Source organism: Carlito syrichta, unplaced genomic scaffold, assembly GCF_000164805.1.
Source record: "Carlito syrichta isolate Samal-C Ts95f unplaced genomic scaffold, Tarsius_syrichta-2.0.1 Scaffold277815, whole genome shotgun sequence".
NCBI lineage: Eukaryota > Metazoa > Chordata > Mammalia > Primates > Tarsiidae > Carlito > Carlito syrichta.
Window position 1 is genome coordinate 106,647 of NW_007221911.1, and position 20,067 is coordinate 126,713.

Sequence of the window (20,067 nt, forward strand, 5' to 3'; positions counted from 1 at the left end):
CCCACTCCCCCCACACCCTCGCAGCGCTGGGAGGAAGGCGCCGGGGCTCAAGATGGCTTTAGCCCGGCTCTGCGCCCTGCTCGCCTGCTGCTGGGGGCCGGCGGCGGTGCTGGCCACGGCCGCAGGAGACGCGGACCCGTCCAAGGAGCTGGAGTGCAAGCTCAAGAGCATCACGGTGTCGGCGCTGCCCTTCCTGCGCGAGAACGACCTGAGCATCATGCACAGCCCTTCGGCCTCGGAGCCCAAGCTGCTCTTCTCTGTGCGCAACGACTTCCCGGGAGAGATGGTTGTGGTGGACGACCTGGAGAACACAGAGCTACCCTACTTCGTGCTGGGTGAGTCCTGGGGGAGGTCGAGGCGGCCCGAGGCGCTGGATCAGCGCCCCCACCCCCACTCCGGTCGGCTCTCCACACCCACTCGCGGACGAATGCCTCTGTGCACCTGACCTCTCCGCAACACCAACCTGGGTACTCAGCCTCCCCTGGCTGCCCCGCCCCAAAGGAACAGGTTGCCTGAGTCTCTTTGAAACCTCTCCCAGCTTTGACCTCCCAGCTGTGATTCAGGAGAGCATCCACACAGCACTTCTTGCTTGCTACCGTCTCAGCTCCCATAAGCCCTCCTCCCCACCCCCTAGCCACATGCTCAGCTCTTAGCTTCACATCCCTTGGACACCCGCACCCACCCACAGCACTTCTTGGGGGCTTTAGAAACAGGTCTCGTGGCATCACCCTGCCAGGTGTGTGCGGGCCAGGTTGCACTGACCAGATCTCTAGTCTTCATCCACAGAAATCCCTTTACCTGTCACCAGGTTACTCACACTGTCCCTTCCAGACACTCAAGTTTCTTCTACGCCTGGTGTTCATTCTACCTCCAAGCCTAGATGTCACAACCCCCTCATTCAGCTATAGCCGCATCTCAGAGTCACAACACAGTTGCTTGGATCAAGAAATCATCCATCTCTAGTCTGTTGTTTGTTCCCAGAGACACCTGAGTTAGGCATGGGTGTTCCTGCATGCAGAATGGCCTTTCTAGGCAAGAGACTCTTCCTTCCTTTGTTTGTTTACCTCTCTCTGTTTGGTGCCTCCAGTGTAATTTTCCTAGGCCACAAAACTCCTCAGGTACCAGAACTCCTACATCACGTCAGATCCACCCCTCTTTTTCACTATTAAGCCACAGAGGTACTGTGGTTTTACTCCAGCATCCAGCAAAGAAAGCACCACAGGTTCATGTCACTGAGTTAATCAACTGTCCCTCACTTCTCCATGTGCAGACGTCTCCCTTCTCCTGCTATGCACAGTAAGTGCATACACGCTTACTGTGCAATTCCTTTAGTGATGTTGCATATTATTCTTTTCTTGCCCAAGAGATAAGTCAAAGGTCACAAGTAGTCACAAGTCAGTCTCCAGATCCAAGGTAAAAAAAGAAAAAAAGGAAATGTCCAGGAGGCTGTTCCACTACTGAGTGCCCTACCAACTAGAGTTCACTTTGCAGGAACATGGCTTCCAGAGGGCCCTGTGTAGGTTACAGCCTTACATGTGGAATTCTAACATCTCCTTTTTGCTCTTTCTTCACAAGAGATATCTTCACACTGAAAACATTAGAAAGTGGGTGTGTTTACCCCCATTCCCCAACCCCTATGAAAAAACAATTTCAAAAATTACCTGGTCCTTTCAAAAGTTGGTTTAGATTTCCTGGAGGGCAGTTCCGTCAAACTCATTAAACCCAACCTACACTCTTGATAGAATTATTCACTTTGTATTCAAGAATACCAATAACATAATAAAAACTGAAGGCTGACTAGGAGTGGGAACATTGTGGATATGCTGCTCATTGAAATGTACAATTGCTGGGTTATTCAATAGAGGTAAATTTCATGATGAAGTCATGCTGATATGCAAGTACAGTCTGTTCATCATAGTATGTAAGAATAAGTATAGGGAATTACGTGTTTCTAAAGAGGTTGTTTTGGGCCCTGCATGCAGTGTTTACTGTGCATGAAGAGGGACATGTATGGTGCATAAAAAAGGAAGGTTGGGCTGGCAGGCATTCAAAATTCCACTTCTTTTTTTTTTTCAGAATCCCAGAGCCCAGGCCTAAGGCAGTGATGTGCCTGCTAGGAGCCAATGTTAGCAAAAGCCCAGATGTTAAAGAATGGGTTTTCTGCACCTCTGTGCAAAGCTGCCCACTGCAGCGCCCTGTTGGGGTTGCTATGGTAACCTGCTGCAACTTGGCATTTACACATAGGCACAAACACACTCCCTCTCTTCGGGGCCAGATGCACTATTTAAATGCATTGACTATCCCCCTCCCTCCCTCTCTGGTTCTGAGCGGGGTGTGCTCAGAACCAGAGATGGGCTGTGCCTATCCCTCCTGGCTCAGTATTCTCAAGGGAAGTAGGAGTGAATCTCAGTTTGGGTGACTGAACAGAGCTGGACAGAGAGGGAGAGGAGTGCAAGTTTATGAAAGATAGACTCAAAGGTAGTTGCTTTTGAATTTAAAAGTCCTGGATCCTGTAGCTCATGGACAATTGTGAAGGCTGTAGTGACTTTTGTATAGGACTTTTCCTTTTTCCTTCTCTTATGTTTGGGACCTAGTTTGCTTAATCCATCCCCTGGAGGAATCTGAATCAGTCAACCTTGGGAATTTATTGAATGTGCCCTTGCTCAGCACCCTGAGTCACTATTAAAATGTAGAAGTTAAACAAAAGAAAAGGTTCCTGCCCTCAGGTACTCTCTAGTCATTGGCAGCAAAAAGATACTTGTAAGAACTGTGAGTAATAACTGCCTGATTCTGTGGGAAATTGTTAAGTGGCATGGCAATATTGAGGGAAGGATTGTGTGATAAGAACAAACTCCAGGTAGACATGGACTTGTTCAGTGGCCTTGACCAAAATCAGACTTGTCACTTCTTTGAGTGAAAAAAACAAAAACAAAAACAAGCTTTAGCCTGTGGGCTCAAATCCTGTCACTTCAGTGAGGCAAACAAGGGTCTTCTCATTCTGACTGCAGCCAACTTCTCCTGGCTCTTATCCCTCCAGGCCTACCATGGCCTTCAGGACTCTTTCGAGACACTGTATTTGCTAGTCCCTCTGCCTAGAAGGCCTTTGCATGTCTTCCACTAGGCAGCATCTGTTTGTCCTTCTAAACCCCGCACACATGTCTCCTGTCTATGAAGTCCCTCTACCCTTCCAAGGCAGTCTTATTTCATCTCACTTCTGTGCTCTTTGCGTGAATTTAAAATACACACACACACACACACACACCACACACACACACACACACACACACACACACACACACACACAAATGAGCAAAATTAAAAGTAGATTAAATTTGGTTTGGTCTAGAAAAAGTGAAGACATTTGAGGTCATATATGGAAGTTGAGTGAAGGTTGATGTTGGAAGAGAATGTGGGAATAGCGTGCATATGGCATGGTGTGACCAGAGCAGAGCCTTGCCTTCTGAGAGGAGCAGGGACCAGGCCTGGGTCTGTAGAGGGGCACATGGCTCTCCATTTCAAAGCCAGACAGGAAGGGCTAACTGGACACAGAAAGCATGGAACTAGCCTGGCTCCCAGAGGCTATCTCAGCCACCAGCCTTGTTGGTTTTGCTTATGGGATAATCCTGGGTAGAGGGAAGGAGGAGAGAGTATTTCCTTTTCTCTGAGGCTTGGTTGGAAATTTGTGGTTCAGGGACCCAGTATGATTTTCAGAAATGTTTTAAAATGTTTTGAATCAGAATGTTTTTAGTCAGGGCTTGTCATTTCTAGGCTCTACTTCCCACAACAACCAGTATTTCTGTGCCTGACCTTGGGTTTTTCTTCGAATCAGGGTCTTACTCTGTCACCCAGGCTGGAGTGCAGTAGTATGATCACAGTTCACCACAGCCTTAACCTCTTGGGCTCAGGCAATCCTTCTCCCTCAGCCTCCCAAGTAGCTGAGATTATGGGCATGCACCACCATGCCCAGCTAAATTATTTTATTTTTATTTTTTTGTAGACATGAGGTCTTACTGTATTGTCTAAGCTGGTCTCAAACTCCTGGGCTCAAGCAGTTCTCCCGAAATCCTCTCAAAGTCCTGGAATTACAGGCATGTGCCACCATGCCCAGCCCTGATCCTCTTCTTTATAGTACTTATCTGGCAACTCTAAGCCAGGTAATCTAAACCCCTGCTTTCAGATGTGTTGTAAAATCTCAAATAACTGTCATTTCTAATTAAAAATATCTGGTTCCATAAGCCTTAGTGTCCTGTCAGGAGAACTCTTCAAAGGTTTGCCAAATTAGTCAACTAAAATTTCATATCTCAACTAAAATGTCACATATCAGTTTTCAAAACTGTAGACATTCCTACTTTGGAGGCATATTTGACTGTGAGACAAGGCATTATCCTGAAGTGTGGCTTCCAGGTTTTCTGTGCTGTGAACAGAATCTGTTTATTTATCAGTCTCATTACTATTTGAGGGTGATGTCCTTTTATTTCAGCCCCAACTATCAAGCTTTTGCATGTGTACAATGTAGTGAGGAAAGCTGTTTCTCTTGTGCCTTGGAGTTTTGCTGTAGCTGTCATAGCTTTTGATTGAAGAAGGTATTCCTGGAGATAAATCAATCAGCCTGCAGAGATGTAGTAAGTTCCTGCTTGCAAGGTGCTGCTAAAAGTGTCTGGAGCAGGCAAGTGTGGCGGTTAAAAGAACAGGCTTTGAAGACAAATTTGCTGTCAACTTCTGCTCTCTACGTATTCCAACAGTAGGGAAGGGTGAGGATTGGGGAGGTTAAATAACTCACTCAGGGTCACTTAGCTGTCAGTTGATAGATCCTTCACTCGAACCCAGGTTAGGATTAATGTTTAAGGCTTTCTCTTAACTACTATTTCACATGCCTTAAAAATGTTCAAAATCTGCTATTTTTTCAGGATTGAATAAAATAAACCCTGACAATGGCTAGACTAGGGAAAGCATACTGACCTAGTTTGTTTTGAAGAGTCCTTTACGATTTATCTACAAATACCTTTTGAAAATCCTTGCCCATTGAGTGATTCTCACACCATCTATAATACAGAAGGTGAACTTATTCAAGAATACTTACCTAAGTAGGATGCATCTCTGAGAAGAGTTTGAAATCCTTATTTCATTTGTACTTTCCAGGTTTGGATGGCCATGTTTCCATGTCCCTGTGGTGGTGTGTACCACGGTCATGTGGTAGGTAGGACACATGGGGATGAAGATGTGTTCGGTGCTTCTCTGAGAAGGGCCCTACAGAAATGCACATTGAGAAGCCCAGAGGGAAGGCTCTGTTGTTAAATGCAACGAACCATCCAAAAGGTGCTATGGTTTTAGCTACTTGTGCAAAGTCACTGATCTTTGTACTAGGCAGTCTTGTGTTTAGAATCCATTGTCAGAGCCTTGAATGGAGCTCTGAGTAGCAGTTACTGAACTTTTCCATTGACTTCAAATGTAATATTGGACATAATGGTCTACTTATGGATGAACTTTGGTCTAACAGGAAACAATTAAAATACCCAAATAACCTTCTTTTCACACATTTCTCCATCTTCCCATTTGAGGAGAAACTTTACAATTTGTTTTTTTTCCTTCTTTTTGCTCTCCACTACAGAGAGCTGCTCTAAGTTAATGGTAAACCCTTTTACATAGATCAGCAGCCCCGTCTAAGACATAGCAGATGTGTGGAAGCAATCTCTAGGTAGGGTCTTCAGACTTGTAGAACTCATGCTAGCAGAGCGCACTAATTTATAGTATTGTATGGGTATTGAAGTATCTTTACTGGTTCCCTACAGAAATGTAGATTTTTACGTCAACGGAATTTTGAATGTTAGAGTGATGAATTTTGCAAAACTTTAAATACTTTTCTGGATATACTGATATGAGTTGAATCCAAGTCACTGGAGTTTTTGAAGCAAAAATAACATTTTAATTTTTCTATTCATCTTTGGAGGCAAGATTGAGGTCTTATTTTATAGAGCGTATATGTATATGTATGTGTACACACACACTTTTTTTTTAAAAGAAGTGTAATTAAGTCTAAAAGGCTAGTAAGTTTTTCAGATTAAGGCCAGTTTATGAGAACAGAACTTGGCATCTTTTCAGTAGAGAGACGCCAAGTCTTCATTTCTTCACTTTCACACCAGTTCAAATATATGCACACAGATGGCAGAAAAAGTTCTATTCTGAGCAAGTTAATCTCCAAGGACAAATTAAGGCCTATGGCAATTTCTAATGTACTTCAATTTGGCACCTACCACCCTTTTATTTTCATTACAAATATGAAATAGTTATTATTTTGTTTTTTAATCAAGTGTACTTTAAACTTGAGGGAAAAAAACCCCACAAAGTATCTGTGTAGATCTCTAGGTTTCCACATAACAAAAAATTAAATTGTTGCTGATGGTAATCTAATCTTACATGACAGCTTTTGTAAAACAATTAATTTGATATTAAAGTTGATTATTTATGCTGATTACCTAGCAATTCCATTTCTAACTATTTATTACACAGAATTTTTGCATGTCCACATGAGAATATTTCCTATGATAACAGCAAAACCTGGAAGCAGCCATTAGCAGGATACTAGAAGTATACAAGATGATACAATCATCCAATGGAATATTAGCTAGCCATGAAAATAGATGAGTTACAGCTACATATGGTAATATAGGTTAATCTCCTAAATGTAGTGTTAAGTGAAAATAAGCCAGTAGCTGAAAAATACACACAATGCAATTTTATTTATATAAAAACCAAATAACATTGAATACATATAGATGCGGTAAATATTTTATGAAAAGCAAGGAAGCAAAAAACAAAATAAAAGATGGAGTTTACCTCTGTGAAAAGGAATGATAATATGAAGGGGGAGGGAAAGAAAGAGTCTTCACACGTTCTGGCAGTACTTCATTTTTGTTCATCTTTTTAAAAAATAAACTTAATTTTTTTCGAATAGTTTTAGATTTATGAAAAAATTGGGATAATAGTACAGAGTTTCCATATGACCCACCGCAAATTTTCTTGACATTAACATATCATGTTAGCATGGTACATTTGTTACAATGTTGACTCATGATTTTTAACAAAAGTCTATACTTCATTCTGATTTCCTTAGTCTTTGCATAATATCCTTTGTCTGTCCCAGGGTCCTAATCAAGATATTATAGCACATTTACTCATCTTGTCTTCTTAGGTTTCTCTTGACTGTGACAGTTTCTTATTTGTTTTTGATGACCCTTATTTTGTCTTTGATGACCTTGGCAGTTTGAAGATTACTGGTCAAGTACTTTGTAGAATGTTCCTCAATTGGAATTTGTGGGATGTTTTCCTTGTGACTAGACTGGAGCTAGGGTTTGGGGGAGAAAACCATAGCGACGAAGTATCATTTTCATCACATCATATCAAGGGCACATTCTATCAACATGACTTATCACTGTTGCTGTTGACCTCAGAGTGTTTGTGCAGTTTCTTCACTGGAGAGTAACCCTTTCCCGTGCTCTTTGAAGACAATCACTGTGCATAGACCATACTAACAGAATGGGAGTTCTGGTCCACTTTCTTGAAGGATGAGTATCTACATACATTATTATGAATTATGTGACATGAGACAATTGTCTCTTTTCTTTCATTTATTTGTTTACTTATTCATTTATTTATATCATATGGGCTCATAAATATTTATTTTATACTCTGGGTATTAATTTAATTCTGCTTTGTTTATTTTATGCTCAAATTGTTTGTTTTAATGTTGGCTAACAGAAGCACTTTCAGTTGGTTCCTGTGTCTCTTAGACATACTCCATCAATGTGGGATTTTAGTCTGTTTTTGTTTGACAGCACCTTCTTACTTCCTGTCACTACAAACTGTTCCAGGTTCATCTTATACATTGCCTGTTCCCATCCTAGAATTAGTTATTTCTCCACACAGCCCTTCCCCCTTTTTTATAGGAGAATATGTTAGAAACTAAGATCTGGGCACTAGGTGTCCTTGCTATTATAGGCATGTTGTTGTTTTTAGGCCCTCTCAGCTGACAGAGTAAGGAAAATACGTGTCTGTACTAATTCATGTATAACCACATATCTATAAATATTCCCATATGCAACCATCTGTATATGTATTAAGCTAAGCATGAGTTCATAACGATGTCTTCATCTCTAATCCATTATTTAATTATCATTACCTAATTAACATTAGCTATCATGTTCTAATCATCTAGCTGTCATCTAGCCTCCCTCCACCCCTACTTATCCCCCACTTATCCCACTCAACAGTGAGAAACCTGGCTCCCATCATGCATTTATAGCAATATTAGAATTGTTTACCATACGCCTGTGGGGAACAGCATTATCAGTTAGGGTGCAGTTCTTCTGTGTGTATTCTTTGGATGGATTGCCTTTAGTCTTACAGATGACTCATTTCCAAACCCGCTTAGGTCAGCACCCCCCCCTCCCCACTCCTAACCCCTTCCAGTGAGGTCATTTATGATAAGTTAGTGTTTTGTCATATTCTGCATTCATCCTGGGATCACCCAATTTCCTAAATAATTACTTTTCTTTTAATTTGCACACAGGAAGGATGCCCCTTTGTGCTCTAAAGTTATGTAAATTTTGAAAAATGTATAGTGTCATATATCTATAATTATAGTATCACAGAGTCATTTGATCACTCTACAAAATCCCCTGTCATTCACTTAGTCAATCCTCCCTTCCTTTCTTCTAGACTCTGGCAACCACTGTCTTTTACCAACACTATAATTTTGCCTTTTCCAGAATGTCATATAGTTGGAATCATGCAGTATGTAGCCCTTTCAGACTTAGCATCATGCATTTAGGATTCATCTATATCTTTCTTTTTATGGTTTGATAGCTCATTTTTTTATTGCTAAATAATATTCCACTGTATGGAAGTACCATAGTTTGTTGGACCATTTACCTATTGAAGGATATTTTGATTGTTTCTAGTTTTTGGAAATTATGAACAAAAGTACTATAAACATTAGTATACAGGTTTCTTTGTGCTTCTTTTGGTAATCTCATGCGGAGATTTGACTTGTCATATTTCTCAATTCACAATACATTTTATCATAGATGTATGAAAGCCCTCCCCTACCCCATTCTCATGGTTTATTGATTTGACTGTTTGTTTGTCCCTTATCTTATCCCTACTCCCAGTTCCCACACACCCTTCTTTATAGGAAAACATTCTAATTTCCTATGGTTTATCTTTTTTAAAAATAAATATACTTGCTAGATGTGAATAGACTTTTTGTGGGCATGGAATTTTTGAGTAAATGGTGATGTGATGTCATGTCATTCTGATTCTTACTCTTTTTATTCAGTACTATATTTTTAAGATCCGCTCATGTTGCTATTTATAAATATAGTCCAGCACTGTCCAATAGGGCTTTCTGCAGAGATTGTAATGTTCTATATCTGTATCATCCAATATGGTGGTTTCTAGCAACATGTACCTCTTGAGCACTTGAAATGTAGCTAGTGTAACCAAGGAACTGAATTAAATTTTTTTTTTTTTAATTTTAAAGATGTGGGGTACAATTCAGGATTAGATATACAAGTGGTTATTATACAGGTAACGTTTGGGCCTCCCTTTGGTCCCCACTTTGCCTGGTTTGTGATTAGGTACCCTTATTGATGTTGTGTCCCCCTATCCCACCCTGGCAGTATCCTACTACTGCCAATCCCTTTCTTATAGTATTATAGTAAGTGTTCAGGGTCCACTTATGAGTGAGAACATGTGGTACTCTATTCTTTGTTTCTGTGATAGATCACTGAGTATGATCAACTCTAAATTCATCCAAGTTGCTGCGAAGTCCATATGTTTGTCCTTCTTTGTGGCTAAGTAATATTCCATCATGTATATATACCACATTTTTTTAATCCAGTCCAGTCTCAATGGGTAACATGATTGGTTCCATGTTTTTGCTATTGTGAATAGGAACTGAATTTTTATTTTTAAAAAATTAATTACTTTATATTTAAATAACCTCATGCGGCTGGTGGCTACCATATTGAGCAGGACATACATAGGACATTTCCATCACTACAGAAAGCTTTATTGGACAACACTGTTTTCATCTATTGATTCTGACTGCTGCAGAGCCCTCCATGATAGTCATCTACTATATTTAACCAGCCCTCTTAATGATAGACATCCAGATTGGCTCCTGCGTCCCCCCCCCATCATTATAAATAATGCTGCAGTTATCAGCTTTGTGCATATTTCCTCAAGGACTTTCATGAACATTTATCTGGGATATATAGCAGAAGCACAATTGCTCGTTTGTAAAGATTTACGTATATTTAATTTGACTAAAGACTGCCAAATTGTGCTTAGAATGACTGTATCTACTGGTCTGCTCTCTCATCAGTGGTATTTGAGGGTCACTCTACCTCCATACTCTCCATCAACTCCTCCTTAGTACCATAGTACAAATAGGAGTGTTCTAATATTTGTCAATTCACTAAGTGTAAAGTAATATCTCAGCATTATTCTTTTTGTATTTTTAGGAATACCTTGAGACTAGGGATGTTATCTCTTTGAGTGAAATATGAGGGGTGACAATTAAGTTTGCGAACTTGCTATTGTGCGCTTATGCTGACAGCACTGTACAAATGACTCAGTAAGGCTCCATAACCTTGGTATATCAGTGTCTCACTGTGTTCATGTCAGTGTGTGACAGTATCTTGCTGAGTGGCATTCATTATTGTTGTTGTATGTTTTTGCATGCTATTTTGAGAATGTTGGAGCTTGAATTAGAGCAATGAACAAACATTACATTTCTTATTAAACTTAGCAAGAGTGGAAGTAAAATCAGGGATATATTAGTCCAAGTTTATGGGGATAATGCTATGAAGAAAACAACAGTGTACAAATGGATTAAATGTTTTTCTGAGGGGGAGAGAAAGCATCACTGATGAAGTCAGGACGGCCAGTGACAAGGAGAATTAACAAAAACATTGCAAAAATTTGTCAAATTGTGCTCCAAAATCATTGCCTGACTTTGAGAAACATAGCAGACCAAATACACATCGATAGTGAAATGGTTAGGAAAATATTTATGTGTGTGTGTGTGTGTGTGTGTGTGTGTGTATGTGTGTGTGTGTGTTGGAGTTTCACTCTGTCGCCCAGACTGGAGTGCAGTGGCATGCTCCCGGCCACTGCAGCCTCCACCTGCTGGGCTCCGGCGATCCTTCTGCCTTAGGAAAATCTTAACTGAAAATCTTGGCATGAGAAAGATATGTACAAAAATGATCCTAAAGGATCTCCTGCATTACAACAATGCACCAGCTCCCACAGCTCTATCTGTAAGATAGTTTTTAGCCAGTAACCAGATATCTCTATTGAAACACTCTCCCTACTCATCTGATCTGGGCCCTGATGACTTTTTTCTTTACCCAAAGATAAAGTCAATATCGAAAGGAATGCATCTTGATTACATTCAGGATATCAAGTGAAATACAACAACAGCTCTGATGGCCACTCCAGGAAAAGAGTTCTAAAATTGCTCTGACAGGTGGACTAAGTGCTGATGTCAGGACATAGCTTCCCAAGGGGTGTACTTCAAAGATGATGGTAGTGATATTCAGCAGTGAGGTATGTAGCACTTTTTCTAGGATTAGTTAACTAACTTAATTGCCAGAACTTTGTATGAGTTACAAAATAAAATTTTTTCCAGATTGTTGTGTGTATCTTTGTTTGCCTATGTTTCTGTTTGCATGTTTTTTGGTTGGTTGGCTGGTTTTCCAGAAGTTTTTGAATTTTATGTAATTGAAGATATTAATCATTTCTTTTTTACTTTTATACCTTAAGTCTTAGTTGGAAGGTCTTCCTCACATTAAGATTATTTTTAAAAAACCCTTTTTTCCTAATATCCTAATGGCTTTATTCTTTGCATTTAGATATTTGATATATTTTAAATTTATTCTGTTATGTAGTATGATATACAACCATATCCAGATGTGCTAAATGAAGTGCCGACTTTAGCTGTTGTCTTTGTCTTGCGTTGCTATAAAGGAATGCTCAAGGCTGGTAATTTACAAAGAAAAAGTGATTTATGTGTCTTACAAATTTGTTGACTACAAATTTTGTTGCAGATTGGGCATCTGCAGCTGGTGAGTGCTTCAAATTGCTTCTACTTATGGCAAAAGATGAAGGGTAGCTGGGATGCACAGAGATCACGTGGTGAGAGAGAAAGCAAGTGACAGAAGGGAAGGTGCAGTGCCAGAATTTTTTTCATAAGCAGTTCTCATAGGGAACTAACAGAGGAGAGCTCAGTTATACCCTGGAGGGAGGGTATTAAATCTGTTCATGAGGGATCTTCCCCCAAGACTCAGACATTTTCCACTTTGCCCTACCTCCAACACTGGGGATCAAATTTCAACATGAAGTTTGGAGGCAGACATCCAAACCATAGCAGCTGTCTACATAGTTACACAGATGTCTCAGTGCCATTTATTACATAATCCATAATGTCCCCTGATTTAGATGTCACCTTCATCATAGACTAAATTTCATAATCCATGTAGACCTATTTCTGAGCTGTTATTCTGCTCTGTTACAGAAATAGGGCATAATATTTATATACTAATGTGCCTATGCCATATTGTTTTAATAATTAAAGCTCTATAGGGTGTTTTAATATCTGATATGACTAGTGATTCTTTGCTGTTATTATTTTTTAGAATTCTCCAAGTCATTCCTTTTTTTTCATATAAACTTTAAAATCAGTTTGTCTGATTTAAAAAATAATAACAACAAGAATAACAAAAACTAGTGTTTTCTAAATTGGAAATCTTGTTAAAATGTAAAATTAATTAAGAAAAAATTAAATCCTTATGATGTTGACTTTTATTTAAGAACTTGATATTTTTGTGTTTGTTCAAGTATTCTTGTCTTCTCTTTAGTAGAGTTAGGTTTTTTTCTTTTTTCTCATATTCTGACAAATTTCTTACTAAATTTACTCTTTATTTTTTGCTTTTGTGAAAGGAGTACTTTATTTATTTTCTGAAGCATTATACTTTTTGTATATGGATGCTATTAATGTTTTATGTTAATTTTCAACTTCCTACTGAATTATCTATCTATAGTAGTGTTTCATTTTGTGCTCTTGGATGTTTTAGTTATAAAGACATATAATATACAAATGGTAATAATCATATATGCTTCCTGCAAATTTTTATGCCTCTTGTTTTTTCTCTTATCTAATTACACCACCTAGTAATTCCAGTATAATGTCAAATAAAACTGTAGTAATATGCATTATTATATTTTCCTAACTTTAGCTACAATAGCACTGCTGTCTTGTCTTTAAGCATTATACTGGATTTTGGGCTAAGATAGATAACAATTATGTAAATATTTTTTAAAAAAATTAAAATAACTTTTAGTATCTATAGAGAGAATCATATCATTTTTCTTCTTAGATTTGTTAAAAGGATAAATTATATAAATAGATTTCATAATTTTGAAAGATCCTTGCATTTCTGAAACAATCCTCACTTGGTAATAATAGTGAATTACTCCTTTAATATCCTGTTGGATTCTGTTTTCCCATATTCTATTAAGTATATATTGCATCGCTATCCCAAAGTGAGGTTAGTTTTGGGTTTTCTTTTGTGTGTCTGTAATCTTTTTCAGAATTTAATATCAATTTTATATTTACTTCATAGAATTATTTATTTTCCTTCTTTGCTCTAAAAACAATCCAATAGCACTACAATTATCTATAGAGCCTATGTTCTTAAACATTGTACCATAAAGTGTGGTGACTGTAATGACTGAATTAAGAACTGGTTACTTTGTTAGTAAAATAATGAACACCTAAGTCAAACAGAGTAGTAGGTAATTCTTTCCAAAGAAAATGGTCTAAGTTGAAATTCAAAGTCTGGTGGGATTTAGTCTGGTAACCATGGGGCTCTGGGCTTTGAGGAGAAATCATTAGCTCTAGGCCTAAGGAGCAGGAAGTAGAAAGTGTGAAGACCAAAATGGGTAAAGAGATGTGCAATATAGAAATATTTTAGCCATCTTTGGCATCCATGTCAAAAATGGACTACCTTGGGTTGAGGAGACATGAAGCTAAGCACGTAGACTGTAGAAGTGCTCAGTGACATCCTTTTTTATTGTCATTTTCTAGGTGGCTTTTGTAATTCTAAACAGTAAGGAGATACTGACAGTGAGTTTGCCACACTATAAAATCCGTATTACTGTAGAGTCTCCTGGAGTTGTGCAGTGCAAATCTTCACCTTCTGTGGGTCTGTCTGATGGCTTTAGATTGTCCTGCTCTCCCCTGGATATCTACATTTTCCCAAACGTGAATCCTGAAGATTAAAATTTTCTCTTACTCATTTTTCCCATTGTAGTCTCATCCTGTCCTCTGAACTTATTATCTTTTTCATATCCCCTCTCCTGTTTTTCCTCTGGATGGTTCTTTTAGTCTTGCACCAATTGAGGACATAACCTAAAAGGTGCTATGGCAAAGAATGACTACTTTACTGAAAAATTTCCTCTATGCACTTTCTGAGAATGCTTCCCAAACACATGAGGGGATAGTCATTCCCTTTCTTTCTCCACTACTGCTTTAACAGCATGTGTTCTTATCTTCAGGATCATATATGGCCTCCAAGGTCCACTGAGTATAAAATTTTTGTGTAAGGGCAACTTCCTGAAAAGAGGGTCCACAGCTTAAATCATATTTTTAAAAGAGTATTGTAAATAGCGTAGAGATTAACTTTCTTTCTGGAAAAAATACTCTTAGAAAGCAACTTTAAGAACTTTAAGAAGAAAGTAACTTTCTCTCAGGCAACAGTTCTGGGACCTCCATGCAGTTGTACAGAAACCTGGGATTCCCCCACCTTGTTGCACAACTATCCACCAGGTCATTTTCCTCTTCTTCAGAGTCACCAGTATGTATGTTTCAGCTCATAGGAAAGGGAAATACAGACATTCAGAGTAATGATTTTCTTTTTTTTTAAGGAAGTGAGGCAAAAGGCACATATTCCTTCTACTCCTGTGCCACTGGTGAGAACTCTCTTACTCACCACAAATCCCAATGCATGACACACAAATGGTCTTAGCTATTTGGCCATTTGCTTAACCTAAATGGAAAAAAAGAAAAACTCGATTTGTTTGGGGGTGGGGGTGGGGTGGGAAATAGCAGTCCCTACCACAAGAACTCCAAAAAGTTAAGAATCAGCCTTCTAGACTCATACAATTTCACTCTCTTTCCAGAAAACAGCTCCTTTTTGGATGTACACATCTTCAGTTTTATCATTTTTTGCAGCTCCTAACTCCTCCATTTATGAGCTTCCGGGCCACTCTTCAATGGGCTTAGCACGACCCTCTATTTTTCTCATTATCGGGATTCTTGCCTTTACACAAGTAGACCTGGGTCAGTAACCTTTTTCTTTCAGGGCAAGATAGTAAATATTTTAGGACTTTTAGGCCATATAGTCTCTATTGCAACTATTCAACATATCCCTGTAGCAGAAGCACAACCATAGATAATATATAGGTGGGTGGATGTAGCTGTGGCCCATTAAAGTACAAAAACAAGCCAGTGGCCCATGGCTGCAGTTTACTGCTAACCTTGAAGTACACAGCACATCCAATGTCTTACTTTATAATTCCTTGACTCCACATGCAGAGTGTCATGTTACTTACTTATGACTATGGTCACAAGCTCCTTATCCCTAAAAGTTCTCCAACTCTGAAAGTGGCCCTACTCACACTACAAATTCCTCTTTCCAGCTATCGCATGCTCTCTCTTTCACTATGCCTAATATTTGGTCCTTGGAAAGTCACAATTTCATTGATCCTTTTATTTTTTCCAAATCTACTAGAAAACTCTGGCATCTCTTCCCTTGCCTGAACTATCATTTTTATGAGACTCCTCGACTTCATTGTTTCTTGTCCTTATACAGCACCAACCAATCAAATGTCCAGATGTGGATCAATTCCCCAAATCCACATGCGTTGCTTTTACCCCCACACTGAATGCTGAGATTTGTGTAAAATTTCTCCTATTTGTGTAGATTCAAGGTACCATAAATTATCTGAGTTTTAATCTCAGTTTGGTCTGCAAAATTGCTTATTATTTATTTATTTTTGAGTTGGCGTCTCACTCTGTCACCCAGACTGGAGTGCAGTGGCACACTCCTGGCCACTGCAGCCTCGACCTGCTGGGCTCCGGTGATCCTTCCGCCTCAGCCTTCCAAGTGCCAGAACTACAGGCTCGCGCTATCACGCTCAGCTATAAAATTGTTTATTAATTTTTTCTTGACCTTGGTCATCCTTTCCTCTCTAAATGAGTATTTCAAACTTGCAGTAAGATAAGTTCCCAACTTAATTCCCATATCCTTATACTTAGCATAAGACCTTGTCTCATATTTTGCTTAAAAGCTTGAGGCTATCAAGCATGAATTACCTCCAATTTCTGTACATCAGCAACATCCAAACTTGTTCACCCACTTCAGCATTCTTTCTTCTCACCTCCAATTTCCAATATTTTTGAGCTGCTGCTAATCATGAGAAATATTAAGCAGACATAATCCTGTCTTCACAAAACCAAGAGTTTAGTCTCTTGTAGGACCCTACTGTATCTATCATTTCTCTCTTCTAGATCTTTACTTTTCCCTTCTTTTCCCTAAGTCCTCTCCTTCAGCCTATAAATATACTCAGCTCTCTTTTCTTAAAAAATAGAAGCATCTACTTACCAGTGTACCCTCTTATCAAGTACCCTATTAGCTCCCCTCTTCACAATGGCAATTATGTTCCTGTCTGCTTCATTGCACTGAAGTCACCATTGATTCCCTGTTGCTAAAGGAACTTTTTCTATCCTCATCTCAGTGGCCATTGGCTGTATTTGCCACTGTTGATCTCCTCCTTTTCTTGTGTAATGCACACTCTCTTTACAGATAAGAAGGAAATTTGTAAAACTGAAACAAAAAATGTGTGGTTGTGGCCAGTGCATAAAAAAAAAAATCTATCTCAAATCAGTTGGTGACAGCTTCAGTGGCCTAGTTATTTCCCAACTTATGACACTTTGACTCCCACAACCTGTTCAATAATTGCACTGAATTCTTAGCAAGGCATGAAAGGTACTCCATGATTTGGTCCCTACCTCCCTATCCCCATCTCAAATTAACTTCATATTAGTATGAGTCTAGGAATTTTCCATTGCAAGTAAAAGAAAATTCAATTTAAAATGATGTCAATGTTTAAGGAGATTCATAGGCTCAGGTCAATGAAGGTGGCAATTGGACTTGCTTATATCTGGGCTCCAAGTGTGTGTGTCTACAATTCTGGCTCTGTCCTCCTTCATGGGTTGGCCTCATCCTAAGACTGGTAGGAAGAGAGCTACAGCAGTTCCAGGCATCCTTTCCATATGGAAAGATGTTCAGAGGAAGAGTTAGGATTGCTTCCGAGAGATCTCTCCTAAGAGGAAGGAGGCTGCTTTCTCCCAGAAGCCCCTCAAAATCTCCTCCTTACTATTTTTGGCATGGATTGACTTAAGACTGCCCATTCTTGGACCAATTTCTGTGTCAAGAAGAATGCAATAACTAGGCAGCTTTAACTAATTAGCACCCATCTGTGAAGCTAAGGTCACTTTCCCAGACTGCATGGAAGAGATAAGGTGGAAAAACACTTCAAAATCACTTCAACAACTTTGCTCCACTTTATACTTCAGGGTAGTGACCTATTATTGGCTACTTGGTTTTTTCCTTTACTTCCTTTCATCCTTCCATGTACATCTTAAGTATAACCCCCTTCTAGGAAACTTCTGAAAGTTTCTTGTGCTTCTTCTATATTCTCATAGTATTATGTGCACACCTTCCTTGTAATACTCTAATTCTAGAATTATTTTCTTTCCTGTTTGCTTACTCCATACAACTATGTGCTCCTTATAGGCAAACAGTTTCTTAGTTATCTCAGTGTCCTCAGCTTCTAGTGTAGCACTTGTTTGGCATGAAGTATGTCCTTAGTGAATGCACGCTGAGCTTGACTCCATTGACCTTCAACAGACTAACTCCTGAGAAGATCCAAGTCTAGGTCAGTGGTTCTCTAAGTGTTCTGCAGACCTCCCTCCTAAGCGTTGATGGGACCCTTTCCAGGATCTCTTTGAAGTGAAAACTATTTTTGTTGTAATATTAAGATATCAGATGCTGTCTTTTTCACTGAGTTAATATTTACACTGATGGTGCAAAGAAGTTGTGGGATAAACTCTCAGTGCTTTATCAGGGATTAATGTGGTAACACCAAACAACATCAGTAGTCGTATTTTTCACCACACTCGGAGTTTTTAAAAATCCAGTTTCCCTTAGGAATAGCTCAAATGGAAGCACTACGTAACTATTAATTTATTGAAAAGTGACCCTTAAGTATATATCCTTTTAGTATACTGATTAACAAAATAGGAGGTACACAGAGAGCATTTCTGCTGCAGGCTGAGGCGTGATTGTTTGAGTTGCAAGCTGAACTATCTGCTTTTGTCTTATAACACAATTTTTGCTCGAAAGAACAATTGACCAAACACTGCAGTAGGTTCAGGCTCTGAGTGGACCCTGGGCACTCAGCCATCCCTTTGGACCCGCTCTCTCCAACTCCCGGTGTTCCCTGACAATCGCTATTGCCAAGGTGGCCTCAGGCTCCCTCGTCCCTTCCCTGTCTCTCTCCCACCCCTGTCCGCACCCCAGGGGCTGCTGCCACCCACCTCCCACCATGGCTCTGAAGAGGATCCATAAGGAGTTGAATGACCTGGCACGGGAACCCCCAGCACAGTGTTCAGCAGGTCCTATTGGAGAAGATATGTTCCATTGGCAAGCTACAATAGTGGGGCTAAATGACAGTCTCTATCAGGGTGAAGTGTTTTTCTTGATAATTCATTTCCCAACAGATTACCCCTTCAAACCACCTAAGGCTGAATTTACAACAAGGATTTATCATCCAAATATTAACAGTAATGGCAGCATTTGTCTTGATATTCTACGGTCACAGTGGTCTCCAGCACTATTTCAAAAGTACTCTTGTCCATCTGTTCTCTGTCGTATGATCCCAATACAGATGATCCTTTAGTGCCTGAGACTGCTCAGATCTACAAACCAGATACAGAAAAGTACAACAAAATAGCTCAGGAATGGGCTCAGAAGTATGTGATGTAATTAAATAAATTGTTGAATAACCTCTACAAACAAAGATAGGAGAACTCTGAAAGAGAACGTCCTTTTGATTTCTATTTGACTGCTTTCTATGAGCCAATGTCTCATCTTCCCCTGTACACATGTTTACCCGATACAGCAGTGCTGCGTGTTACACTTACTTGCAACAACAAACTAGAAATACTGTACTTCTGTACCAACATTGCCTCCTAGCAGAGAAGTATGTGTGTGACAAGCCAGTTCTACAGGTGTAACCTAGGTGTGATGCTAAAAACTTTCCTTGTTGACTTAAATTTGGATAATGGCAAGGTATGAGGAGTGGTGAGTATGGTGTGTGCTTGGATGAGGAAGAAAGGCTCCACTGACCTGTAGAAGACTGTTTTTAAGTGGAATCCATTTAAACTCAAAACAGTTGTGAAAAGCAAGGTGAAAAACACGAAGCTTTTCTGTATTCACTTTATTTCAAAGGAGATGCATCTTAGGTGAAAGTTATGACCAACCATACTAAACTCTACCTGCATCCTGTATGTTAAGGTCTAAGTCTAACTGGTCCACATTGAAATGGATTGGAGTATTAGAACATAAAATGTGATGGACTTTGTCCCCAACTCTTTTAATCTCCCTACCCTCAACTTTTGGCCTTTCAGCCCCTTTCTTCTCTACACATTCTTTGGTTTGTATGTGGTTTGTCAGTTAATACATAGCAAATAGCTCTTGTTTTAATGTTTTAACTGATTAGGTCTATTTGGATGTAATAATGAAAACTAAGCCAGGCTTGGTGGCTCAGCCTGTAATCCCCAGCCTTTGAGAGGCTGAGGTGAGTGGATTGCCTGAGCCCGCGGGTTCGAGACCTGCCTGAGCAGCAAGACCTCATCTCTACAATAAATCAAAAAATCAG

At 39.5% G+C, this 20,067-nt stretch overlaps 1 protein-coding gene and 1 pseudogene across 2 annotated transcripts in view; both read left to right on the forward strand.

The window, feature by feature from the left end:
- Positions 1-11: 11 nt before the first annotated feature.
- Positions 12-20,067, forward strand: part of ASTN1 (astrotactin 1) — a 318,270-nt gene continuing 298,214 nt past the window's right edge. For both annotated transcript variants that reach the window (XM_008052472.2, XM_008052473.2), the window contains exon 1: positions 12-335. In XM_008052472.2, the coding sequence (XP_008050663.1) occupies positions 53-335 (283 nt within the window). In that variant the 5' untranslated portion in view covers positions 12-52. The remainder of the gene's footprint in view (positions 336-20,067) is intronic.
- Positions 18,733-19,172, forward strand: LOC103254380 (annotated as a pseudogene).